Below are 27,577 nucleotides of genomic sequence, written 5' to 3' on the forward strand. Positions count from 1 at the left end.
AAGTAGGCCAGGAAGATTAAGTTTTTTGATGGGCAGATCTTAGAGGGTTGACCAGAAGAAGAATCCCTGGAGAGGGGAGAGTGATGAAGAGGAGAAAGTCAAGGACAAGGCAAAGTTGAGTGATGCTGGCGCCTCAGTTTGCATTCACACAAGCAGCCATGTTGAGCATTTTGGTAGACTGACCAAATGGCTAACTAGTCAAGCTCTAGGAAAAACTATAATGGCAGCAATGGTATACTTTTGATATATTTATCTCCATGTTCTTACATTTTTGCCACCTTAATGATACCTCCTCCTTATTCTTCTGTAGGAACTCAGGGCTATAGAATCACTGAAACTTGGAGCTGGAAGAGAGGCTGCAGTTGTCAGCTGGTCTACATCCACCCAAAGCAAGCATCTCCAACAGGCCCCCAGCCCTGTTCCTGAGCTCAGGGTCTCACAGGACAACCATTTTTCAGGCAACTTCCATTGTGAAAAAGCACCCCTCTCCACTGATTCAACATCTGCTTGCTTAGCACTCCCACGTAGTGGTCCGTATTCCATGCTCTGAAGTATTGTTGAGTAAACTGACTTCTTCTTCCACATGTGTTACCTCATACTACGGACAGTCATGGCCCCAGACGTTTCTTCTCCAAGCCGAATACGACAGTTTCATCATCATTCCTGATGAAACAAAGGGGCCTCCTGACCTCATTCACCCAGCCCGGCCCCATGTCAGCATGCCCTGCCTTGCCAAAGATGCTCTCAGAATGTGCTACCCATTTTTTCCTTTGTACTCTCCCCTCCTTTTTCATCCAACCTATTCTCGGAAGTGACTCCTTCAAACTAAGATGCAAGTGATTGATCATGCTTACTGTGTTACCTTCCCAGGACTGTTTACATTTTAACAGGTTCAAAGACTTGAACTGAGGGGATGGCTGGGAATGTTTGGGCAGCAGATAATGGCAAGATAGAGGACAAGAGGAGAAGAGGCATAGAAATTTTCCTGAAACCCTTAATATCATGCTTGATACTTTTCCTAAACAGAAGACTAACTCGACAAGATAATTCACTCAAAATCATGAAACTGGTGCTGTGACCTTATGTGGCACAGGTAGTCTGTGGTGACATCCTCACCTTTACTTTAGGTGAGACTAATCACCTGCTCAGGCAAATCCCCATAAAGTGAATTCCTTGAAGGCAGGAACTGATCTGATTCTCTCCTGGTTTGTTGTCAGGGGGGCCTGAGTAACATATTAATAGTTCCCCATACAATATCTTCTGGATGAATGAGTGAATGAAGTCAGAAAAACAGTTAAAAGAAAATGATAAAGTTAAAAGGAAATGATAAAGTTTAAAATAAAGGGATAAGAATACACCAGAAAAAAAAAAAAAAAAGAAAATACCAGAAAGAAAGTAAGTATGGCAACATAAATGTCAGCTGAGCTGGAATTTGGTTAAAGGCACTAATGAGTATAAAAATGGGTACTTTGTAATAGTAGAAGATAAAATTTAAGAAGAAACAATGACAGTCATAGTCCATAGGCACCAAACAATGTAGCTGCTAAATATATGAGACAAATATTTCAGAAATATAAAGAGAGTTTAATAAAACTATACAATTATAGTTGAATTTTAATCAACACTTCAGAATTAAGATTCATAGACAAAAAATAAATAAGTGCATAGAAGAGTTGAATGATGCAATTAATAAATGAATTTAATATGTATTTCCTTCAAATCAAAAATCTGCATTTTGTATGTCCAAAATCAATCAAATACTTGGCCACACAGAAAAATGCATAACATTTTAAAATAGAGATTGAACAGACCATATTCTTTGCTCATAATCCAATAAAACTAGATATAAGAAGTTAAAAAATATCAAAAAGTTTAAAGTGCTAGAAATTAAAAAACACATTCTTAAATAATCCTTGCATCAAAGAGAAATAAAAAGTAAAGTTATGAACTGTTTAAAACTGATGAAAGTAGAATACTTTATTCCAAACCCTACAGTACACAGCTAAAGCTGTACTCAGAGGGAAATTAATAGCCTTAAAATGCCTTTGTTGTTAAAAGAGAAAGATCTAAAATAAAGGAACTTTATATGAATTTTAAAACGTTAGGAAGAAAACCATTTAAATAAACCACGAGAAAATGGGAAAAAGACATAGAAAAATAATGAGTAGAAAAGGACAAATAAATTCTAAACTGTTTCTTTGAAACAAACCAATAAAATGGATGAAGCCCTCACAAGCCTGATTAAGCAAAAGAGAGTAAAATTACATAAGATTAGAAATGAAAAAGGAGACAAAGCAACAGATAACAGGAGAGATAGAAATTATCATGAGAATATTATGAGTAATAGTATGGCAACAAAATTTTATTATTAAAGAAAATGGATTATTCCCTAGCAAACTCCCAAGTTTGACCAAGAAGAAGTAAAAAAATTTATTATGTCAATTATCATAGAAGAGACAGGAGAGATGATTTAAGATTATTTAAAAATACAGCACAAAAATAGAACAAAAAATAGAATTTTTTGTTCTAAAAATAGAACAAAACTATTTCACAGTGATAGTAGAACTCATCAGTGTTGTAGGAGAGAAGATGAAAATGGGAGGGTGAGATGGCCAGGTCAGAGGGAAGAGACAGTGGAGAGAGGGAGAAAGGGGTATGTTGGGGAAAGATAGTTTAAGACAGTGCCTCCTCTAAAGCCCCCTTATCCCCAACCCTACACATACATTCCTATTCTCTTTAATGACTGCTTATTTCTGTTCATCCATAAATACTTATGTTCAACTATCATTTGTATACCCAAGGGCTGCTGCTGGTAGTTTGGGGTGATAGTAGGAAAACAGCTATGATATGCTCCCTGAAGCCCTCCTCCTTCCCTCCTGGGGGCCTGCTCCCAAGCAACCCCATGTTGGTGGTGAGAATCTGTAAGGTTAGGGCTCGTGACATACTCATTCAAGGGGACAGTAGTTCGCGAAGCTCTGGTGAAGGTGGGACAAGATCACTCCAGGGAGCTAGCTCTCAGGTCCCGAAAGGCTATTTGGGCTACTTCAGAGGACATCTGGGCATCTGACTATGGCCTGTGGGAAGAGTGCCCTGCACTGGGCAGAGTTTTCTTAGAGGGGTGGGGATTTTCACTTCTACCCCACCCTCATCCATACTTGAGAGAGAGAGATGCCGCTTCTGCCCACCAGCCTGGCTTAATGGGAATTGTTCTGCCTCTGGAAGGAGATTGTTTGACCAAATTTGAAAAATTACCATCAATTTTTGGCCTCTTAGCCCCCAAAGATTTTTTTTTTAACATTTTATCACTCCTGTACAACTTCTCTTGGCCAGAGAATTCAGTGATTAATAATACTTGGCCCTGGCTGTTCTTTCTTACATCACACTAGCAGATAATGTGTTTTTTTATTTGTACATATATAACCTGGCCATCTTGATCACAGTGCGTTATAGAGTTTCTGGGGTCCTGTGGCTTTTCCAGACTTGCTGGACATACTTTTTCCTTTCTCTGAATAACTTAGCTTTTATCCACTTTTTTCCAAATGAGTTTGGCAGCTTGTATTACAGTTAACCTTTAATTCCTGTGGGGGTTAAAGGGGGAACTTGGGAGGGAAAAACAACCCAGATACCAGTGACCAAAGTGGTACCTTGTAAATGACAAACTATGAAGTGGTGTGGGGAGAGAAGGGAGGGGGAGAGATAATCTTGTCCAGTTGAGCTGAAAGCATTTTTCATATCCAAATAGTTTTCCTCTCCTGAAAATCCAATAGAAAGCATGGTTGAAGGACTGTTCCCATCAGATCTGGTGCTTTGGATGGAGATTCTCAAGGGCTTAACAGAGAGAAGAGGGGATTTCCTACGACAATTTGCCCATAATGAATGAATAGGGTTTCTGGTTCTATCTCTTGTTAGAATAGCCGGGGTGGGGATGGGGTGTCTCCCTCCGTTTTGGGTGATTGAGCCCAGAAGCCTTCATCCTCCATATGGAGGGGATCACTCATCACAGGATGGTGGGACAACCTGGCCTGCATGCTCCCTTATAACCCTGAGATTCCAGAGCCCCCCTCCTCTTCCTGCCTAGAAACCCCTGCACTGAAGGGCCTGAGTTTTCTTCTTCCTCTCGTGGTGGTGCACCTGCTGGCAGAGGGGAAGGAGAGCGAGGGGCCGGAGAGGGTGAGCCTTGGGGTGGTTCCCAGACATGTGTGTGGAAGGAAGTCCCCGTGTAAAACTGCGCCTCTTGGTGCTCATCACTGGGCCTGTCAGTCTCTGAAAGAGCCTCAGGGCAGATTTTCCTGCTTCCAGTCACACTGATCAATGTTTCTTGAGTGCCCTCCATTTCCTAAGAATCTTCACACTATCACCCAGCATGTAAATGCCTTGTGGCTTTATCTGGTGTAAAGGACATGGTGGTGTCCTTTGGGTCTGCCCACTTCCCACCAGCTCCTATAACTGTTATGTGGATCTCCAGCTCCTAAGCATTGTTATATTGATCATCTACATCAGGGACTAGCCGACTATGGCTTGTGGGCCAAATCTAGCTGCTTGCTTAATAAAGTCTTATTGGAACACAGCTACCATCATTCATTTACATGTTGTCTAAGACTGCTTTGCTCTACAATGACAGAGTTGAGTGTTTGTAAGAGACTGTATAGCCCCCAGAGCCAAAAATATTTACTATTTGACACTTTCTGGGAAAAAGTTGACAACCCCTGATCTATATATAAATAAAGATTGAATGTAAGCTAATGCCTATAATTGGGAAGGCAAATTATGAAATTCATGGATAAGTTTTGTTCTTCTACTCAAGCCTAACCATTTGTTTAAAGTATCATAAATCTCATAAGGCTTCCAACACCCACAAGCAGACAGGAAAATGAAATAAATTTCCCCAGCCTCTCACATACTGAGCTCAGGTACTTTCCTCAACTGAATTCCCTGCTCAAAGTTGCTGGCTTGACCTACACTGAGAAATGCTTATCCTTCATCATGAGTCATACAGGATTCTAACTTACTGATTCCTTCCTGCTACGGAATACCCTCTCGTCCTTTACTTTGACCCCTGAACATTCAAGACTCCCTATTTAGACACTTTCAGTGCCCTAGCTGTCCCTGTTTTTACTTTAAAACTACCTGTGTGAAATTCCTCTCTTTAATGGAAAGCTGTATGTGCCCATCAGCCATTAGCTCCGTGCACCGTGGTGCCTGCATCCCCCGAATTTTCACCCACTCAGGAACCACTCAGCAAGTTCAGTTTCACAGCATCTATTATTTAGTTAAACATGCCAAGAAGATCATCTCTTAATCACCTTTCCAAAAGACTTAAGCCAATGACATTGAAAACACATCCCTTACTACTAGTGCCAGCAAGCTCCTCACCAACTTCCTCTAACGATGCACAATGGTTAGTTAAGGTGATCTGGGCAGGAAGAGAAAAATCAGCACCAGGGAAAGGGAGTTACAGGTGTGTTTGGTTCCACACGGGTACAAAGAGAAGCAAAGAAAGTGAGTGCTGCAGCTGATTGACCCAGAGTTGAGATTACAGGGAGCAGACCCAGGTCCAGGCAAAGAGCATTTCTGCCTGTAACTTGGTTAATCACCACTGAGGGACTTCTCTTCTTCACTGCTTTTCACTGTCAGGTAGTAGATGCGGTTGGCCTCTGGGTAGGTGACTTTGCTGAGTGGGAGCTTGTAGATGGCCGGGTTGTTGGTCGTCAGGAGCAGGAAGGTGAGTGCCGAGAGGCAGAAGGGCCAGGTGCCTGGTGGCACACCAACCTGAAATCAAAAACACTGGGATCTGAAAATGTTCCTGGGTTCCGGGGACCTTGGGAGAGAAGGATGCGGTAGGGGTTGAGGATGGGGCATTGGTTTCTGGATTTATCATGTCAGAGTAGTTGGTTTGAATTTGAGGTGTTGGTACCTTTGGGCACAATCAGAATCTTTTAATGATGGAGCTGAAAATCCCCCAGGGATGATCTCCCATATCCGGCCAAACATGAATACCTCCATCTGTCCATCCATGTTCTCCACTGCTAGTTACAATACTCTCTTTCACACACACACACACACACACACACCCAGAGGCACATGTATGCTATTGCCAGTCCTTCTCTGCACAGACCCTGGATAAACCTTGACAAGCGTGTTGTATGGAGTGCTAGCTACCAGAACACAATCACAAGACTCCAAATGTCCTGAAGCCCTGTCTGGGGAGGGGCACTTTAGGGTAGTGTCAGGAGACCCCAAACTTACCACTGACATTATGTTGGAGAGGGCTGCTCCCATGTATGCGCAGAACAGGGCTGTGGAAAAACAAGGACCATCGGGAGTCAGCTTTCCAGGGTCTGCCCCCAGCCCTCCCCAAGAGCAGGGCTCCGCTCTGGCTCCAGCAGCTTTGGTGTTTGCACCATACCCTGACATCTGGCATGTTTGCCTGACATTATTAGTTATCTTTGCAGGTAGATGTGACCCATCTCCCATCAGGCTGTGTGTTCTCTGAGGGTAGAGATTAAAGCTTACATACCCCTTTATCCCCTCCCCACTTCCATGGTGGCCTTGAATAGAGTCAGGGGTCAATAAGCATCTTTCACTAGTCCACCTTGACCTTGGTGATGGTCTAGCACAGGCTGATCTGTCTGGGGGTGAGTGGTCAGACTATGTGAGCTCTGGATAAAGTCCCTCCTGTCCAAGATTCTGAGCTGCTGTGGTGCTGTTGGACCTTAATCAAGTCCCACCACGGCTGGGTCTTATTGGGTCCCTGAGCCAGGCATGTGGGTTCACCCATAGGATGAGAGTAGTTGGACAGTTAGGGGAGCTCATCCATACCCCTGGTGCCTCTGGACAAGCTCCTTCTACCGCTGTACCTTTGCTCTGTTTCTCTGTCCAGAACACCTTTTCCCCCATCTTTGCCTATCTAAATCCCACCCTGAAAGTGTTGAGATAAACCCCGGCCTCCTCTTGAAGCCTTCCCAGATGGTTCCAGCCACAGGAATCTGCCACTCCTCTGAAGGACAAAGACAGTTACAGTCTGAACCTCAAAATACCTGGCACTTTTGACTTGGTAAATATTTACTGAGCCCACTGTCTCCAAGCCCAGCCTTGTGCCGGATGCTGAGGAGGATACAAGAGACGTGGAAGTCATTTACAGTCCCCACACGTAAGTGGGGAAAAAACAGGAAAAGCTCTTCTAGATGATATTCTGCCCTTTAAGAGCATGGTGCTGGGGTGCAGGTGTAATGATCGTGGCCCATTTCTCTTCTCTTCTCTGTTTACTCTATGGAAATCAAGCTTCCTTAGTGCTATGTTCTCATTTTCTGGGACCTCAGTGCTGCCAGGTACATACATCATCTCACTGGATCTTTCCAACCATCTTTTTAGATATCTTAGCCTGAATAATTGTGCAATTATTTCTCCTCTGCTAGACCATGGCTTCATGAGGATGTGGTCACCTCTGTATTCTCCATGCCTAGCCAAGGGCCTAGTACTTAGTGGTGCCTTACAAATAGTGGTTGAATGAAGAGTTATTCAGGGCAGGAGCACTGCCACTAGCACATGAGGAAACGTGTGTGGGATTTCCTTGTGAAATTTATAACACTGTGTACATACATATAGTAGCAGTAATAGTGGTGGTGACTCCATCTGACAGTGGAGGAGCCTCAAATCCCCCAGCTGTTAGGGACCCTACCAGTAAACCCTCTAGTGATAGGACCCCAGCCACAGTCCTTCCATCACTACTGCTCAGTACTGATTAGTGGCCACCATGGATGTCACATAACCAGGGGAGTGGGGAGGGCAAGGAACAGCAGAGTGGCTTGGTTGCCAGCTTTCCCAGATACCCACCGCAGATGAGGGCCAGCAGGTGGGTCTGCCAGGTAAGGGCGTAGAACGTGCCACCGATGGCGATGCAGGAGAGGACGCAGTTGTAGCTCCAGAGGCCCAGGTAGATAGTCTTGAAGGGCGTGGCCACCGTCAGGGCTGTGGGACAAGGTGTTGCATTTCTGGCTGATTCAGGGTCACAGCACAAAGATCACCCCATGCTGGTGCCAGGTCTCAGGTGGCCTCTCTTCCGTCGTTCCCCCCACACCTGCTACCCCTACTCATCAGAGGAGCCTCTGCAAATAGTGTCTGGTCTTAGGAAACCAAAAATGGGAGGAGAGCAGTGGTTTCCACTGTTTTTCAAAGATTTCACTCAGAGGTATGACTACTTCTATGGTGAGGATAAGCCAAACAGGTGGACTCTAGGCCCTCCCCACTCCTTTGGCCAGAGCAGCTGCATTTTTAGCAAGAAAGATTTCAATTGAAAAAGTTCTACTTCAACTGGTTGAAAAACATTATGTATATACAGATATAGCTATATCTATATATACAGTTGGAGAAATGAGAAGCAAAAGGGGTAGGATGTGAACAGCAGGTGATCTGGGTAAAGAATTTGTGGGTGCCTCTTGGACTATTTTTATTTTCGTGATTTTTTTTTTTTTTTTTTTTTTTTTTGTGGTACATGAGCCTCTCACTGTTGTGGCCTCTCCCGTTGCGGAGCACAGGCTCCGGACGCGCAGGTTCAGCGGCCATGGCTCACGGGCCCAGCCGCTCCGCGGCATGTGGGATCCTCCCGGACCGGGGCACGAACCCGTGTCCCCTGCATCGGCAGGCGGACTCTCAACCACTGCGCCACCAGGGAAGCCCTATTTTCATAATTTTTGATAAGTTTGAAATTCTTTCCAAATAAAACAATTTATTTTTAAAGTTGTGCTTCCAAGAAGTTTTTGAAAAATATTGCGATAAATCAACAGGCTCCTATTCTTAAAGCGCCCGACGTCTATTTCTGACTCTACTGTCTGCAGTTACATATATAAGTGTGTATATATACACATATATAGAAATTAAATGACATTTGTCAAATGGCAATTCAATTTCTGAGAAAAGTTTTCCTTTTAGCTTAGTCAAAATTTCGAAGAGCTGGGTCATTTATACCTCTGCTTGGTCTGCTACTGGCCCCCACCCTCACTGGGTTGCCCTCCTCCCACCCCTCAGCTCCCAGGGGCTCAGTTTACAGGCCAACACGTCTCAGTCCCTTTGCATCTCTCCACACATCCTGCTACTGCAATCTGCTCCCTTTGCAGACTCGAGAAATGGAAAAATAATTCCCAAGCCCTGACAGTGTTTAAAAACTCCAGTGAAGATACGTCTAGACAATTTGCTGTGTGCTGGGGAAAAATGACCCCAGGAAAATGATCCCTGCAGAGAGGGGGCCCTGTCCTACCTGCTAACATCCCCACGATTGAGCCAATGGCTGCATGCAAGCAGATGAGTGGCGAGCAGATGAACAGGGCCACCAGGAACACGCCACCTGTCCAGGGATTGTCGCAGCCATACACCTGTCCGACCCCAATGGGGATGGATTGTAGCAGCTGCAAAGTCAACAGAATCCAGGTCACTGGAGCGTGGGCTGATAATGCAAGGACCAGGCCCTAGGGCCAGGAGTGAGCCATTCCTGGGTGGGTAATGGGGTGGAACGGAAGGATGGCTGTGCCCTCCAGTGTGTGGGAGAACGTGGGAGGGCACAAACTGGAACAAATAACTCCTCACTCCACCACCTGGCAGGCATCTGAGCATCCCTCATGCAAAGCCAGGCAGGTCCCGCAACACAGAGGCCAGACAGAGGTGCTTCTGAGGGACACATGGCTTTTGCTTTGAGGGGACCAGAGGATACCTCCCTGGACTGCCACTGGGGATTTCAGGCACTAGGGGATTTCCCCTAGACCTTCTGAAAGTCTAGAAATATTCCAGGAATTTTGGAAATATTCTAGGCCATTTTGATGAATGATTTGACCAAAGGTCAGCCAGCTCATTGTGGCCAAGCCCAGGCTAGAGCCTCTGAGCTTGACCCCTAGTCTACTGGTGGCTGCCTCACATTCAGTGCTACCTGGGGGATGGTGGGACCCTGGGAAGGAGGGGAAGCCACTTCCCCTGCTCTGGAGGAGCACTTCGCATTGCAGAAAGGTAGCGCGAGGAACATCTGGAGAACAGCATGGAGCCCAAAATCCCTGGGCCTGAGAGTCATTGGGTGGCGTTGGAATTGGAGGTGATTGATTTGGCAGTGATGTCAGATAGCCTTTTTTTTGCCCTAGCTGAACCACCCACACCTTGGCAAAAAGTTCTTTGAGGGCAAAAAGGAAAGGAGGGAGATTGACAGGGCAGGGAGAGGACTGGCTTGGGAGGTGAGAGCTCTAGCTTTTTTTTTTTTTTTTTTGCGGTATGCGGGCCTCTTACTGTTGTGGCCTCTCCCATTGCAGAGCACAGGCTGCAGACGCGCAGGCTCAGCGGCCATGGCTCACGGGCAGACTCTCAACCACTGCGCCACCAGGGAAGCCCGAGAGCTCTAGCTTTTAGGGGGGCTCTGCAGGAGGTCATTGTGTAACCGCTGGCATGTTGCCTCCTAATCTGGGCTCTGGTGGCCTCCTCCGTAAGATGGGGAGGCTGTCCTAGCCGACTATTTTCCAGCTTTAAGATTCTGCCAACTCCTTTCTCCATTACCAGCTCACATGACCTTTTTGAGGACAGGCCTCCTTTACCTGGGCCCATAATAGGTGTTTAATAAATATGTGTTGGTTAGCTCAGTGGTTTCCAAACTTTGTGTACATTGGAATCACCTAAAGGTCGTTTTAAAAAATGTTGATGTCTGACCCCTCCCCAGACATTCTGTTTTAACTGGTGTGGGGGGTCAGGAGGCATGGCTGGGGTCTCTGGTGACTCTAATGTACAACAGAGCTTGGAGAGCAATGGATTAGCTACAGACAATCTCCTGGAGATGTTGGGAGTGCATTGCATTTCTCCCTTTGATGAAATTTTGTTCTTTTTAACAACTTGACTGAATTCTGGAGTCAGTATGATTTCTTTAGAGAATTTGAGGAGTCCCAGAGAGCTTTTAAACTATGTCCATTCTTGTCTCCGAATGGGTGGCCTTTTAATCACCAAGCACTGTTTGGGCCAGAGTCTATAGACTTCTGCAAGGAATCATAGGGTGAGGGCCCCGTCTTATTTAAAGAAACCCTGAAAACCCTTTGTACCAGTCCAGGGAGCTCAGCTTCAGAGTGGGAACAGGTTGGAAATCTACTCAGTAAATATTCCATGACTTCCCTACATCTGAGGAATGCAGGATGCAGCGGGGAATCCGACTCCCACCTTCCCAACTGGGGACCCAGGTTTAAAGCCCAAGCAGGCAAGAATGAGAAGAATGAGGGGACGAGCTGCTTTGGAGTGAAGCCTGGGTTTAGAATGAAGCTCTGCCGGTTTCCAAATTTCAGCCTGGCGAATGGTGGCCCTGGTCCCTCCAAGCTGTGCTCCGGGCCACAGCCAATACCCTGGTGCGCAGTGCAGTCAGGTGTGCGGTGGAAATTTACTAAGGACCGGCCTCCTATGTACTCCGGATAATCCTTGTGTAACAACAACAAGCTGGTTAAACAAAACAGAAGTCACTCCCCTCATTGTTTTTTTTTTTTTTTTTTTTTTTTTTGCAGTATGCGGGCCTCTCACTGTTGTGGCCTCTCCCGTTGCGGGGCACAGGCTCCGGACACGCAGGCCCAGCGGCCATGGCTCACGGTCCTAGCCGCTCCGCGGCATGTGGGATCTTCCTGGAACGGGGCACGAACCCATGTCCCCTGCATCGGCAGGCGGACTCTCAACCACTGCGCCACCAGGGAAGCCCCCCTCATTGTTTTGAAGAGAAAGAGGGAAATGGCATTGATTCTTCAAAACTCAGATCTGGATGAGCAGAAGAAAAGGAGCCAGTGGTCAGAGTGGTGGTGGTGGGGAATTCAGAGGGTGTGCTTGGGCCTCAGGGTATCTGGATTTGGCTCCTACCACTTTGTTTGTTTTGAAGATGAACAAGAGGTACCTCTTCTGTGTGGCTGTCTCCACTCTGGTCCTCTCAGCACAGGACAGTACAGCCTCACCGTGCAGGGTGGGTGGGGGCTTGGTGGCCCTTTCTCTCTGGCAGTGCCACATGTCCCTGTGGCTGTCACTCAGACTCACCCCTAGGGCTCAGGGATAGCGGGTTGTGCCCCTGAGGCCGTGTGTGTCCAGTCGCCAGATGGCTGATCATTGATGATTCAAAATTAGTTTCGTCCCTGCTCTGACCCCAGCAGTTTTCCATTTGAGAGGGTGGGCTTTTGCTTAAATGCGGGGCTCTGTCTTTTCCTGTCTTTTCCATTGTCTTGAATTTAGGCCCTAATCCTGCCTCTGATCCCATTCTAACCTCAGCCTCAGGTAAAGCTTTTAAAAAGACAAAAGCTTGAAAAAGGTTTGGCATTGCTGGCAGCAGTGTTTGCCATGAGGGGCAGGGGAGCCTTTCCTTTTCTGACAGGTTCAGGCTCGGAGTTTGGCTGACGCTGCAGGGCCTGTGCTGTCCACCCCACCTGGTGTCTGCCCGGCACCAGGGCCACCCAGAGGTTTAAGCACATCTAGACAAAGGACTTGGCTGGTGGGGGGAGGGCTCAGAAATCAGATTTTGTGAACAATATTTGAGGCACTAGCTACAGTTTGACCTCAGGGATCTAACCCTCTCTGTGCCTTGGTTTTCCCGTCTGTGAAAGGGGATGATGATAGAACTTACAGCATTGGGTTATGATGAGGGTTAAATGAGTTAGTAAGCTAAGGGCTTGGAACAGTGTCTGATACATAATAAACTTGCTTTAGTGTAAGCTGTTAGCTATCTCTATATTCATTAACAAAGGCAAAATTTTACGATTCTATATATCTAATCTTATGTTAGGTTTTTATTATATCCCTTGATCTCTGATGTCTAGAGATCAGTAGAATAAATGAATATGTACATGTGCGATAGAATATAAGGCAGGGTTTCTCAACTTTGGAATTGCTGAAATTTTGGGCTGGTTAATTTTTTGCTGTGGGACAGGGGCTGACCTGTGCATTGTGGGATATCTAGCAGCATCCCTCGCCTCTACCCACTAGATGCCAGTGGCACCCTTTCTCCCCAGTCTTGATAATTATAACATTTCTGCAGACATTTGCCTTCCCCAGGAGGGCAAAAATCACTCCTGCTTGAGAACTGCTGATATGGAAAATAAACAAAAATTTAACCCCATCTTCTATTGATAATATCTTTAAAATCTTAATTTTAAACATTATTTTAGTGTCCTGACCCTTCACCCAACTATCTGTTTTATTTAATATTTTCCCCTTAATCCCACCGTTCTGTCTTGTCAACTTAACCTTTATCTGTGAACTTGTTTATTATCTGTTTCCCTGTGCAGAGTGTAGGCGTCATGAAGGCAGGGATGTTGTTTTGTTCTCCATGTATTCCCAGTGTCTGATAAAGTGCCCAACACAAATAAGGTCCTCAGTAGGGGTTTATTGAAAGAACATATGGAGGTGGCAGTGACCATTTCCTGTCCTCCTCTCTGCTAAGACCCATCATCTGCTGGAGGTGCATCTAGAGAAGATGAGAGCCTGAGTAATCCACAAAGTGGTGAGTGAGACGGTCTGCAGTGGAAACAGGGCCCCACACACCTGTCACTGGTGACTTACCAAAGACATCTCAATCTCTGACCAGGTGATGTTCGGCACTGAAGACACAGGCTCCACCAGCGTCGTGGGGAAGAAGAGGTTGTAGTGGCCCGTGGCCGCCAAGTACAGGGTCACTGCAATGTTGAAGGGCAGTGTGAAGACCGGGAGGTCCCACTTGCTGAAGATGGAACTCAAGGCACTAGAAAAGACAGGGCTGGAGATGGAAGGGACAAAGGATTAATCGCTGCGCTCATCCTTCAGTCTATACTGTCTAGTCAGCTCTGGTCACTCACTATCCCCTCTCCTTGGCACAGCCATTCCTGGCTCCCTTGAGACTCGAGTGGTCCATTTACCTGGGACTGGAAATAAGGTGTTCAATGTAAGTCTACATCTTTGGGAAACAAAACTTAAAAGTCTTATAACTTGTTTTCAATAGAAAATGTTATAAAATAATTTATATATTTCCTTGTTTCTTAAACCAAGAAAACTAAACAAAATCTTATCCTTACAAAATGTCATGTATTGCCTTTGGATCATTACAATGTACATCACACTGTATCCTGGGCTGTGATAACATTTAGACTGTATGCTTTAAATAACCTTCTCAGAGGAGGCTGCTACGAATATAGCAATTCAGCTGAAGTACTTGGAATTATGCTAGGAGCCACCATGTGAAAATGAAACCTTCAGCTGACTGTGTCCTCTGTCTTCCTGGTGTCTTCCTTGGGGAGAGAGTGGATTCTGGAGAAAGATGGAGCGAGGTGCAAATCCTAACTCCTACACTTACAGGCTGAGTGAGCTGCGTTAGGAAATGAACCTTCCTTAGCCTCAGTTTCCTCTGAAAGGGCCATCCACCTGGCACCCAACACTCTACATCTCCCACAAGCAGTGAGCTGCAGGACAAAACTTGAACTCATGTGATGCAGTTGATTGGCTCACTTTTAATTAAGTACGATGACTCTCAATTGGGCATTTAAGACTGCCTGAAATCCCTACTATACGTCCCTAGCAAATTAACTCTCCAACTTGCTGAGACAACAATTTTGCATTTTCTCCTTTCTCAATTCTTCACTTTCTGCTTCCCTTTAGTTTCAGCTAACCACCTTGCTTTACGCCACTAAGAAAACAGAAATGACAAGATGAGAAATGCTTCATTTTCCCGACCATAAGATTCATACTCCGACTGCTTTGTTCCCACATACTCTTCCTCTCTGCCCTTTTCATATAATGGAAGTGCCCTTGCTCCCTTATCAGGCCAATTCTTTTCCTTGTACTTTGGGATCCAGTCTCTCAAAGACTTCATTCTTGCAATTCTCTCCTTTCTCTCCTGCAGCTTCAACCTCTCCTTTTTCTCCAGGTCACTCTCATAAATACATAATGTGTTCTAGTACCTTCTACCTTAAAAATCCTCCCCCTTTCTTATTTCTGGTCCAAATATTGCCCCTTTTCTCTGCCCCCTGCACAACTCTTCAAAACTTGTCTATCTTTGTTGTCCCCAATTTTTCTACTCCCATTCTTTCCTAAACCCACTCCAGTCAGGTGGATGTTCTCCCTACACCACAGAAATGGCTTTTGTCCAGTTCACCGATGACATCTCTCTTGCCGTGGTCATTCTCTGCCCCTTTCATTTGACAGTTGGATCCTCTGCCTGGATGGAAACACTTTCTGTCAGGGCTACCACGACACTGCACTTAGTTGCTTCTCTAGCTTCTCCTTCTCAAGTCCCCTTCAGTGGTTCTTCCACTCTTCTGCCAGGCATCTAAATCTTGGAAGATCCTACAGCTCTGTCTTTGATCTTCTCTTTTGGAATCCTCTCCTCCTGGGTGATAACCTTTAGTTTCAAGGATGAAATATCTTCCATATGCTTCTGCCTTCCTAATCTTGACCAAATCACTAAGTTACAGATTTGCACATCCAATTTCTTTCTCAGCATCTCTACTCAGAATGCTGAAGTTTAATATGTCCAGACAGAACTTTTGACGTGTGTCCTGTCCCTTACCATCAACTGGTTTTTCTTTCCGTCTCCTCCATCAACTCAGGTGCTCAGGCAAATTATAGGAGTGCACCGAGTCTTCCTTCACCCCCACCCCCAAACTCCACAGCCTCCCAGAAAGCCCTGCCAACTACCTTCCTTAAAATATACCCCAAGCCCAACCACTTCTCTTCACCTTCATGGACATCACCATGGTTAAAGCATTCCTGTCCTCTGTGGGTTATTGCAGCAGACCTAACTATGCTTCTAGCATCCACTCCCACTCCAGCTAAAATCCATTCTCTACACTACCAGCAGAGTGATTTGTTTAAATTTAAACCACATCCTATCACCCCTCTGCTTAAAACCCTTTAACTGCTTCTCATCACAGTTGTAAAACTCAAAAGGCTTACTGGAGAGGTACAAACTATTAGGTACAAAATAAGCTACAAGGATATATTGTACAATACGGGGAATATAACCAATCTTATAATAACTATAAATGGAGTATAACCTTTAAAAATTGTGAATCACTATACTGTACACCTATAACTTATATAATGTTGTACAGCAACTATATTTCAATTAAAAGAAAGGCTTACTAGATCCACAAGGTGTATGGGCCTTGGCCATCATCTACTTCTGCCCTCACCTCCTGCCACCCCTTCTTCATTCACTGGGCTTCAGCCCCTCTGGTCTTGTTTCTTGAACACATCATACTTCTCCAGTAGGTGTCTTTGCATATGCCACTGGTTCTGCCCGCAATATACTTCACCCAGATCTTCAGATGGCAGGTACTTTCTTATTTAGGTGACAGTTCAGATGTCTCCTCTTCCAAGTGGCCTTCCCTGACCACCCAAGTCTGGGATCACTCTTTGTCCCGTTTGCTCCATTTTGCTTTCCTCAAAGCACGTATCATATCTTGAAATGATCGTTTTACTGAACAATTGATGAGTTTATTTCTATCTTTGCCAAGAAGAATGTCAGCTCCCAGAGGATGGAGACTTTCTCTTGCTCACAGCTCTCCCCGACATCTAGAATAGTCTCTGCACATAGCAGGCCCTCAGCAAATTTTTGTTTGTTGGATAACTCCAGCACTACTTAGTACCTACGCTGTGGATTAGATTTCCAGGATTGTGTGAGTGGATTCGTGAAGTGCCCGGATAGTAGCACAGAGCTCAGCCAGCGTAGGGGCCCAATGTTTTCTTCTTTTTTTTTTCTTCACTTTAAATTGGGAAGTGAGGGTGGGGATGGGGGCACGGTAGACACACTGCCACCCAGTGCACTGTGTCTGAGGGGCTTAATTTATGTAGTTATAAACCAAATGTATGCAAATGAAGACAAGTTCTCCTCTTCCTCAGGCGTGGCGTGTGGGGGACATTAAGGAAATCCCCACAGAAATGACTGTGTTAGCATTTTGTCCTGATAGATTAACGAAGAAATCCTAAGAAGAAACGTAAATTGCCCAGAATGCTTAATGTAGTAATTTATTTGCAAACACTCCTAAAAAGTAACGGAACAGCACTTAAACTAAATTAAACTAACTGGTTTTAGTAACTCCAGAATTTGAAACCAAAGAAAGATGTTAAAAATCAGTCGACATGTCAGAGAGTGGTAGAGTTCAGGGGATTGGGGGACATGGGCTCCCCTCAGGCTTCCTGCTACCATGTGACGGTGGGTGCGACCAGACCCCTTGACGCTATAAGTTAGGAACCTATAGGAACCTATAGGAACGCTATAGACCCACTGGAGGTTCAAGTGAGCTGAACATTACATATGTAAGAGGCCTATTTGTTCCTAACAAACACCCTTCATCTTGACTCTTATTCCTTCTGAAAAATGAGGCCAATGCACAGCAAGACCTCAACTGATGCTTCTTGTTCAAAGATTCTATGCTTTAAATATAGACATTTTGTTTCAAGAAAGCTCTCTGATTTTATCACAAGTGAGTTTCAGCTTTTGGGTCTTGGTTAGGCCACGGGATAGACGATTCCCATGTAGGCTGGAGTTGAATAGTGCAGACTCTGGGTTCATCATCTGGGGCAGGTTGCATAGCCTCTGCATGCCTTAGCCTTCCCTTCTGTAAATTGGGGACAGTAATAGTCCTCCCTTGCCTAGCACTGTGCCTCGCATGTAGAAAATACTCAGTAAATGTTAGCCTTTCTTACTAAGCCTATCATTCAGAGGAGGTTGTCAGCACAGTTAAAAAAAAAAAAAAATGTAGCAGGGCTTCCCTGGTGGCGCAGTGGTTGAACGTCCGCCTGCCGGTGCAGGGCACACGGGTTCGTGCCCCGGTCCGGGAAGATCCCACATGCCGCGGAGCGGCTGGGCCTGTGAGCCATGGCCGCTGAGCCTGCGCGTCTGGAGCCTGTGCTCCGCAACGGGAGAGGTCACAACAGTGAGAGGCCTGCGTACCGCAAAAAAAAAAAAAAATGTAGTGTTTGCTCTTTGAAAGGTCCGTGTTATTCCAAACTCAAAATGATCCTCTTCTGTTGCAACTCAACTCATGGACTCTTGCAAGATAGAGACAAACCAGGTTGACTGTGAAGACACTGGGCCCCACAACAGTGTCAGACACAGCACCTTGGGGCCCTGTAGGTCCGAGAGTGGAAAGAAGGAGGTGCCTCACCAGGACATGGCTGTGAAGGTCACAGGAAGCAGAAGCCACCAGTAATAGTCTAACTTCTCGGAGAACACAGCTATCAGCATTCCCACCAGCATCCCATTGTACCCATGGAGACCCGAGGCGATGGTGGTCCTGGGGTTGAAAACAGAGGTACTGTGTGAATTTGTTGGCACTTACTGGGTCTGTTCCTCCTGCTGCTCACAGAAAAAAGTCAGCTTAGTCAATGAATATAGGGTAGTCACACAGCTGCCGGCACATTTCTAGATCACACACACACACACACACACACACACACACGCACGCACACACACACACACATACACACACATACCTTGATTACCCTTACTGATCTAGAATTAAATAATGCACTTTGTGTCTAAGCTCCCTTTGCTTCTCAGGGGAGTCTAGACTGCTTTATATAGAGGGAAATCTAAGAGAAACCTGAGGTGTGTCATGGGGAAGGGGTGTGTGTGTGTGTGATTTTTCAGAGAGAAAGGAGGGTTCAGAGAGCACTGGGGTAGTCAGGAGTGGCTCCCTGGTGGAGGAGGGATTTGAAGGAAGGGTAGGATTAGTTAGGCTGAAGCAAAAGTGCTCAGTTGGGAAGAGTGTGATGCTACATGGTAGGTTGGGTGAGGCCCGTCAGAAAAGGCTTTGGAAACCAAGCTGAGGGATTGGGTTTTCAGCTAATGCACACTTGTCTTAGATTCTTAATCAGGATATTTGGGAAGATTAGGCAGGGAATGTGTGTGTTTCCCTCATAAAACTGGGAGCAAAAAAAGAGTCCATGGAGCAACTCTTTGAATGGCTTGGCAAGTTTTCCAGTGGATTGTGGTCAGGAGGGAGGTTGGCGAATTAGACTGTCAGAGCAGGAAGGGACACAGGCTTCTTGAAGGTGACCTGTAGGTGGGCTGGGTGGAGTTCACCTCAGGGCAGTTTTGGCGAACAGTGATGGAACAGTAGGACAAGAGCTGACCCTGTTGGAGGCCATTTCTATGCCAGCTCTCCGTGAGGCTGTAGGTGAGTGGCAGCAAGGAATAGGGAACCCACTGCTTGAAACAGAGACACAAATCTTGGCTGGAGCCCATTTCTTCTGTCACCTACCAGACCTACACCCCAAAGAATTCAGCCTCTTATTCATCTGATCTCGTATGGTCTCCCAGCTAGAATTGGCGTGGTCCCCCAAGGCCACCTTAGAGGGGCACTGACACTTCTCATGGGAGACAAGTCAACCCACGCCTGTGCCTTGGTGGAGCTGGAATGTCAGGGGGGCTGGAGGAGTGCAGCGTTGGTTATAACACAAGCAACTCGGATCACTCCCCAGGCTCTGGGGTCACCAGGGGCCCCCGGATCTGCTGTCCACTCTGTCCACGTGCCAGGGAGAGCACTGACCTCCAGGCTAGAAGACGCAGGTCACGTGTCCAAGCCTGAACCCTGCCATCCACTGGCTGTGGCTCCTTCCGTGAGCACCTTACTCCTCCTAGCCTTCTTTCTCTTACTTGCAAAATGTGGACCCTCTTACCTTCACTGTCTGCCTTGTGAAGTGGCAGGAAGAATCACAGGTAACAAGGCACGACAGTGTTTTCAATATTTTTACAGTATCCCATGGTAAGGAAGGAATGTGTTCATATTTTATAGTATGGCCCAGTTTCTCTCTCTCTCTCTCTCTCTCTCTCACCCCCCATACACACACCCAACATGATTGAAACAAAAATTTCACAAAATAATGTTTACCTTTACTACATATGGATTACTCTAATCTGTTTTATTTTACTCTATTATTTTAATTTTAAAAAGTCCTGTTTTTAAAAATTCATGATCTACAAATGAAGTGGTGACCACCAAATTTAAAAAAACCCGAGACTCTGGGCATTCCCAGACCTCTCTGATCATCAGGACTACCCAGGAGAATCTTGTTTAAAACACCGCCCACCTCCAGATCCACTGAATGGGAATATCTCTGGGAGGGAGGGGGACTGGGGCGGTGCTGAGAAACTACATTTCTTAACAATCACTCCAGGTGTTTCTGGCCATCAGGAAAGTTTGGGAACCATTGGAATAACATATGGCAAAGTCTGAGGAAATGGTCCCGTTCTCTAAAATGCACTTGTTGTTGTTACTGGGCTTTGTGACCACCGGTGCAGAGCTGCCCCTACCCCCCCCCCCAACCTGCCCCCTCTCAGCTCCTGTTGTTCCCTTCTCCATGCCACCCCCCCACGCCCTCACTGCCTTCTCCTCTTGCCTTCCTCTCTCCCACATCAATGTTACTAGCTCAAGGTTGCCCTCTCTAAACTTCCCAACACTTAATGAGGTCTGCCTTCTCTGAGCTCTCCAGTATATACTGTCTTGTATTATTCTGAGACATTTCTTATCTGTTAGTCTTATCTCCCTCAACTAGATTGTAGGCTCCATGAAGGAAGAGCAGCTTAAGTGTTCCTCTGCACCTGCCTTCGAGGGAGTGTTTCCAGAAGTCTCTACAGTCAGATGGAGTCTGGTACTGTCACTTGTTGTGAACTTAGGAGAAGTTTAACTGTGTAAAGAACTCCAGTGACATGCTCAGGAGCCTGTGGTTGGCTGATACTAGGATAAGGTCACTCAAGTAAACACTTCTCCACTTGTCTATCCCAAGAACCCAAGACCCTCAGAGAGAGGAACTCACCTGTCCTGGCTCAAGACAAGGGCAGTTAAAGTTGACACCACTGTCCCCAGACCCCCAGCAATTGTCCACCAGGGATTCTGGATCAGGAGCCCTATGAAGATGATGAGCCCGCTGAGAGGGTTGTTGACGAACATCACCTGAGCGGCCCCCCTCAGAACCCAGTCTGTGAACTGGAAGGCCAGGGGCTTATCTGAAAGAGATAAGCAGAGTCATCAGCAGGGATCAGCCTGTGCTTCCCTGTTGGACCACTGGTTGGCAAGGCAACCAAGGCAGACAGGGATGCACTAGCCAGGACATTTTCCCTCATTCAGTCTGGCGCCCAGCCCGAATCTCTGCGTGGCCAGACAATCAGTCCACAGTGGTGTCAGTTTTGCCATACAGACTGAGACACCATGCTGAGACCAATTTAACGCTATTCCAGCCATTGCCTTGGTTGGTAAGGCAGCCCCAGGAACATTCCAAGGGAAATTTATTGGTCCAAAGGAAGAGGTGGGGAGGTACGGAAACTCTTTTTGTGTAGAGCTGTATGACTCAGTTGAGGGCTGGTATCTGAGCAGCAAAGAATACAGTCTGGAGAAAAAAAGGCTTGGAAAGTAATGATTTTAGCCCAGCTGTGAAATCAGCATTGAGTTATATATTGACATTGAGTATTGACATGCATTCTGTCTCATTCTCTGGTTTGGTTTCCAGGACAATATATACCAGTGGGGGGCAAGTGGGGGAGGGTAGGTTAGGGATATTTGTTGCAACATTTAGTTTAGGGAAACTAGGAGAAGAATGATGTTAAAAGGGAAGAATCTGGAACATTGGGGAGGCCGAGGCCAATATTTTCTTGGCACATAGAAAATGACTGTGGAATAAGTGAAGGAATGACCATTCAGTTTGTTTGAAAATGGCTTCTACGTTGCTAATGTGGTTGTCCTATATCTATTCCATGTAGGAGTGAAGAATTTGCAAAGAACTAAAATCAGTGGAATGCACTGAATTCTGAAACCATGGGAATTCAGGTAGTAGGATACATTACAGCCACCCAGAGCCAGCCCTGAGCTGGAGGACCTCAAATGTGGGGGCCCTGCCATGGGTGAGTGTGGGAGCAGCTTCCTCAGTCCAAGCCAGAGGGAGGGCTGGCTCTCTGGCCTGGCCTGGCTGCTTCTGCCCTGGGCATTGGCCTACCTTTCAGCCAGCTCCTGCATTCCTTCATCTCGCCTGTGAGGTAGCCCACAGCTTGAAAGAGGCTGATGCCCCCTTGGCCCAAAGAGCCCTGAGGGGCTGCCCCACTTTCTCTTCTTCTACCCTTTTCATTGGGTTTTTCAATCTTCACAATGTGGCTTTCTTCTCTGGATGACCGAAGATCCTTTAAGGAGAAGCCATGACAAAACATCAAATAATATAGCTTTTTGAGAGCAGGGGCATTTGCGGGTAGGGAAGATTGTCAGATTTTTTGATAAAGGTAGAGGATCATGAGACAAATAAATGTCTATTGTGCAATGCTGTCTAGAGTGCCCCACGCAGGCCTGCTTTTCCCAGGACTTCTACACGTTCCTCATAGCAGGGTTCTTAACTTTTTGTGCCATGGATCCCCTTTGGCAGTTTGGTAGGCCTGTGGGCTTCCTTCCAGAATGTTGGTAAATGAATAAAATAAATAAGATTGCAATGAAAACCAATTATATTGAAATGCAGTTATCACAGTATTAAAAAAAAAAACCTGCTATGCATATAGGGGCAGCAGATCCAATACCAATTATAATTTTAAAGCATTGATGAGTGACTATGCGGGATAACAACTCAGGACAACTCTATAGGGGCATTCTAGCTCCAGAACTCACTGTAGGCTCACCTGAGGCCTTTATTTTGACTGCATCACAGCCCAACTTCTGCCTAATTCTGCTGCCTTTACTTCTCTACAAGTATTGACCCCAAGGATACACCCCAGTAAACTTCTTACATCCAACTCTCCATCTCAGAGTCAGCTTTCTGGGGGAACCCAATCATGTGACAATGACAAAAATCTCAGGTACTACTAATACGGCTGTTGTTCTTTGCTTATATTTATAATTGAAGTAAATGCTAAAGTTCATTGGAGGTTAGTGAAAATAAAGATAAATTAGTTTTTCCATCCAAGTTTATATCCCCGTCAATCTTGTCTATGGATGCCTGGGTCAGGACTCCTTGCTCTAAAACTGTGCTTTCCAATATAGTATCCATATGGCTCTTGGCACTTAAAATGTGGCTAATCTGAACTGAGATGTGCTCGAAGTAGGTTTTGAAGGTTTAGTACGTAAAAAGAATGTGTAAAAGATCTCAGTGATACTTTATATTGATTAAATATTAAAATAATAATATATGTATTTATATATATTAGGCTAAATAAAATATATTATTAAAATTAATTTCACCTGATTAATACAGGTAGCCAAAAGGTACATAAAATATGCTCAACATCACTAATTATAAGAGAAATGCAAATGAAAACTACAATAAGGTATCTCCTCACACCAGTCAGAATGGCCATCATCAAAAAGTCTACAAATAATAAATGCTGGAGAGGGTGTCGAGAAAAGGGAGCCCTCCTAAACTGTTGGTGGGAATGTAAATTGGTGCAGCCACTATGGAGAACAGCATGGAGGTTCCTGAAAAAACTAAAAATAGAGCTACCATATGATCCTTCAATCCCAATCCTAGGCATATATACGGGGAAAAACGTAATTCAAAAAGATACATGCACCCCAATGTTCATTGCAGCACTATTTGCAATAGCCAAGACATGGAAGCAACCTAAGTGTCCATCAACAGATGAATAGACAAAGAAGATGTGGTATATTTATACAATGGAATATTACTCAGCCATAAGAAAGAATGAAATAATGCCATTTGCAGCAACATGGATGGACCTTGAGATTATCATACTAGATGAGGTAAGTCAGTCAGAGAAAGACAAATATATGATATTGCTCATATGTGGAATCTAAAGAAAAAATAATGCAAAGGAACTTATATACAAAACAGAAATAGACTCATAGACTTAGAAAATAGACTTATGGTTACCAAGGGGGAAGTGGGGGGAGGGATGGTTAGTTTGGATTAACATATATACATTACTATGTATAAAATAGATAACCAACAAGGACCTACTATATAGCACAGAGAACTACACTCAATATTTTGTAATAACCTATAAGGGAAAAGAATCTGAAAAAGAATATATATGTATATATATAAAACTGAACAATAATATATATATAGTTTTATATATATAACAGAATCACTATGCTGTATATCAGAAACTAACACAACATTGTAAATCAACCATACTTCAATAAAAAATAAAATAAATTAATTTCACCTGCTTCTTTTTCTTTTTAAAATGTAGTTAATATAAATTTAAACTTACATGTGTGACTCATATTATGTTACTATTGTATACTGATGGTCTACAGCTTTCTCTAACCTCATCACTGCATCAAAACTTAAATGTCTTGAAGATGTCAGTAGAAATGGTGAAGTGAGGACCTCCTCAAATTCTCTCCTCCATTAAGGTAATGAGAACACTGGAAAAAAATGTGCTGGAGGTGGTGGATAACAGTTGAGGAAAACAAGAAGCTCATCAAAAAGCTTAAAAGGAAAAACTGGGGAATGAGATATCCAAAGGGGGCTTTAAAAGCCTTGGGCATATTGCTGTGAATCTAGAACACCTCATGCATGTGTAGGGCTTGCACATGCCCAGGACAGTATGTATGCTCAAGAAAGACCTGAGAATGCCCTAAGCTCTCACCTCTGGCTTAGTTTGAATCTCTATGAAAGCAGAAATTAAAGGCTAGATGGAGTTGAAAACTGCCTAGGTGAGTGTTGAAGATGCCCCAACACACAGACAGCTCTCCTTGGCAAAGACTGAGAAGCTTACTGATCCCAGGCATTTAAGGAAATCTCTGTCTAATAATTAGCTAAACTTTAAGCTGACTGAGCAGAGATTTCAGTGGCTACAAATGACAAAAGAATAAAGACTTTCCAGAACTAGTCCAGAAAAGCCATTAAACAAACAAGCCAGCAACGACAAAACCTGGGGAGAGGGAAGAATCTGATTTTCAGAATTGTCACATTATTTAAGACATCCAGTTTTTAAACAAACAATTATGAGACATGCAAAGAAACGAGAAAGTATGAGACAAGGGAAATAAAGCAATCAATAGGAACTGTCCCTGAGGAAGGCCAGACTTATTAAACAAAGATTTAAAATCACCTTAAAATATCATCAGGGAACAAAAGAAAACCATGTTTAAAAACTAAAGGAGAGTATGAGAAATATGAGAACAATCTCACTAAATAGAGATTATCAATAAAGAGGAAATTATAAAAAAGAAACAAATAGAAATCCTGAAGTTGAAAGGTATAAAAATGGAAATGAAAAATTTGTTAGAGGAGCTCAACAGCAGCTTGGAGCACTCAGAAGAAAGAATCAGGGCTTCCCTGGTGGCACAGTGGTTGAGAGTCCGCCTGCCGATGCAGGGGACATGGGTTTGTGCCCCGGTCCGGGAAGATCCCACATGCCACGGAGCAGCTGGGCCCATAAGCCATGGCTGCTGAGCCTGCGCGTCCGGAGCCTGTGCTCCGCAACGGGAGAGACTACAACAGTGAGAGGCCTGCGTACCGCAAAAAAAGCAACAAAAAAAACAATAAAAAAGAAAGAATCAGAAAACCTAAAGGCAAGTCAATTGAGATTATCCAATCTGAGGAACAGAAAGAAAACAGAAAGATGAAAAATGAACATAGCCTCAGAGACCTGTGGGACCCATCAAGTGTACCACCATATGCATAATGGGCATTCCTGAAGGGAAGGAGAGAGAAAAGGGCAGGAATATTGGACAACTTCCCAAATTTGATGAAAATCAGTAATAGACACATCAAAGTAGCTCAACAAACTTCCAGTAGGATAAACTCAAAGAGATCTTCACTTAGACATATCATAAACTATTAAAAGTCAAAGACAAGAGTAATTTTGTATAGACTCTTGAAAGCAGCAAGAGTGAATCAAGTCATTACATACAAGAAATCCTCAATAGAATTAACACCCAATTTCAGAAACCATGGAAGTCTGAAGGCAGTGGAATGACATATTGAAAGTGCTGAAAGAAAGACTGTCAATCAAGAATTCTATATTCAGCAAAACAGATTTTTAAAAATGAAGGAGAAATTAACACATTCTGAGATAAATGAAAGCTGAGAGAATTTATTGCTAGTAGACCTGCCTATGAGAAATATTAAAATGAGTCCTTCAAGGCTGATATGAAAGGATATTAAGAAGGACACTAGTATCTCAAGAAGAAATAAAGAGCATTGGTAAAGGTAACTACATAGGTAAATATAATAGACAGTATAAATGTATTTTTGGTAATTCTCTTCTTCCCCTTCTGATGTAAGACAACTTCATAAAATAATTGTAAGTCTGTGTTGGTGGGCATACAGTGTATAAAGATATAATTTGTATGACAGTAACAGCACAAAGGAGGTGGGGATAGAGCTACATAGGAGTACAGCTTTTGGATAATATTGTAATTAAGTTGGTTTTAATCCAAGCTAGAATGTTATAAATTAAGATGTTTAGTTGTAATATCCAGGGCAACTACTCAGAAAATAACTAGAAACATATAGAAAACAATGACAGAAGAATTAAAATGATACACTAGAAAATATCTGTTTAAGACAAAAGATGGCATAGTGAAATAATAGAGAAACAGAAAAAAGACATAGAAAACAAATAGCAAAATGGCAGGCATAAATCCTACCTTATCAGTAACTAAATTAAATATAAATGGATTCACAATTCAATTAAAAGACAGAGATTGGCAGAACGGAATTTAAAAAGTTATACAACTATATCTTGTCTACAAGAGACACAATTTATATTCAAATATGTAGATAGATTGTAAGGATGGAAAAAGATAATATTGTGCAAACCGTTACCAAAAAAAAAAAAGCTGGAGTGACTATACTAAGATCAGCAAAATAAACCTTTTGCTAAGACAAAATTTGTTACTAGAGAGTAAGAAAGACAATTTTAATGATATAAGGATCAATCTATGAAGAAGATATAAGAATTATAAACACTAACATGCCTAACAAAGCCCCAAAATACATGAAGCAGAAGTTGGCAGAATTGAAGGGAGGAAAAGTCAACTCAATAATAATAATTGGAGACTTCTATACTCCACTTGAAAAAAATGGATAGAATAACTAGACAGAAGATCAAGGAAATAGAAGACTTGAACAACACTATAAACTAATTAGACCTAATACATATCTATAGAACACTTCACCCAGCAATAGCAGAATATACCTTTTATAGTGCACATGGAACCTTCTCCAATATAGACCATGCTAGGCCATAAATAAGTAAAACATTTTTACTGATAAAAATATCAGTAAAGGGATTGAAATCATTCACAATATGTTCTCTGGTCACAATGGAATGAAATCAGAAATCAAACATAAAAGGATATTTGGAAAATATGTGGAAATTAAACAACACACTCCTAAATAATCCATGGATCAGAGAGGAAATCAGAAGAGAAATTGGAAAATATTTCATTCATTGAGATGAATGAAAACAAAACCACAACACACCAAAACTTATGGGATGCAGCTAAATCACTGAGTAGGGTGAAATTTGTAAATATAAATACCTATGTTAAAAAAGAAGAAATATCTCAACAACCTAACCTTTCACTTTAAGAAACTAGAAAAATAACAGCGAATTAAACCCAAAGCAAGTAGAAGGAAGGAAAAGTTGGTTCTTTGGAAAGATCAAAAT

At 43.9% G+C, this 27,577-nt stretch overlaps 1 protein-coding gene across 2 annotated transcripts in view; it reads right to left on the reverse strand.

Annotated features, from left to right (window-relative positions):
* Positions 1-27,577, reverse strand: part of SLC14A2 (solute carrier family 14 member 2) — a 55,438-nt gene that overhangs the window by 24,151 nt on the left and 3,710 nt on the right. Inside the window, exons 2-9 of one of the 2 annotated variants that reach the window (XM_065889403.1) lie at positions 21,946-22,126; positions 20,773-20,962; positions 18,120-18,248; positions 13,540-13,732; positions 9,254-9,401; positions 7,834-7,968; positions 6,247-6,296; positions 5,606-5,769 (exon numbers count right to left, since the gene is read on the reverse strand). In XM_065889403.1, the coding sequence (XP_065745475.1) occupies positions 5,606-5,769; positions 6,247-6,296; positions 7,834-7,968; positions 9,254-9,401; positions 13,540-13,732; positions 18,120-18,248; positions 20,773-20,962; positions 21,946-22,126 (1,190 nt within the window). Of the gene's footprint in view, positions 1-5,594; positions 5,770-6,246; positions 6,297-7,833; positions 7,969-9,253; positions 9,402-13,539; positions 13,733-18,119; positions 18,249-20,772; positions 20,963-21,945; positions 22,127-27,577 lie in introns of both variants that reach the window. The other variant, XM_065889404.1, reaches the window with a different exon arrangement.

Source organism: Phocoena phocoena, chromosome 13 (assembly GCF_963924675.1).
Source record: "Phocoena phocoena chromosome 13, mPhoPho1.1, whole genome shotgun sequence".
Classification (NCBI taxonomy): Eukaryota; Metazoa; Chordata; class Mammalia; order Artiodactyla; family Phocoenidae; genus Phocoena; species Phocoena phocoena.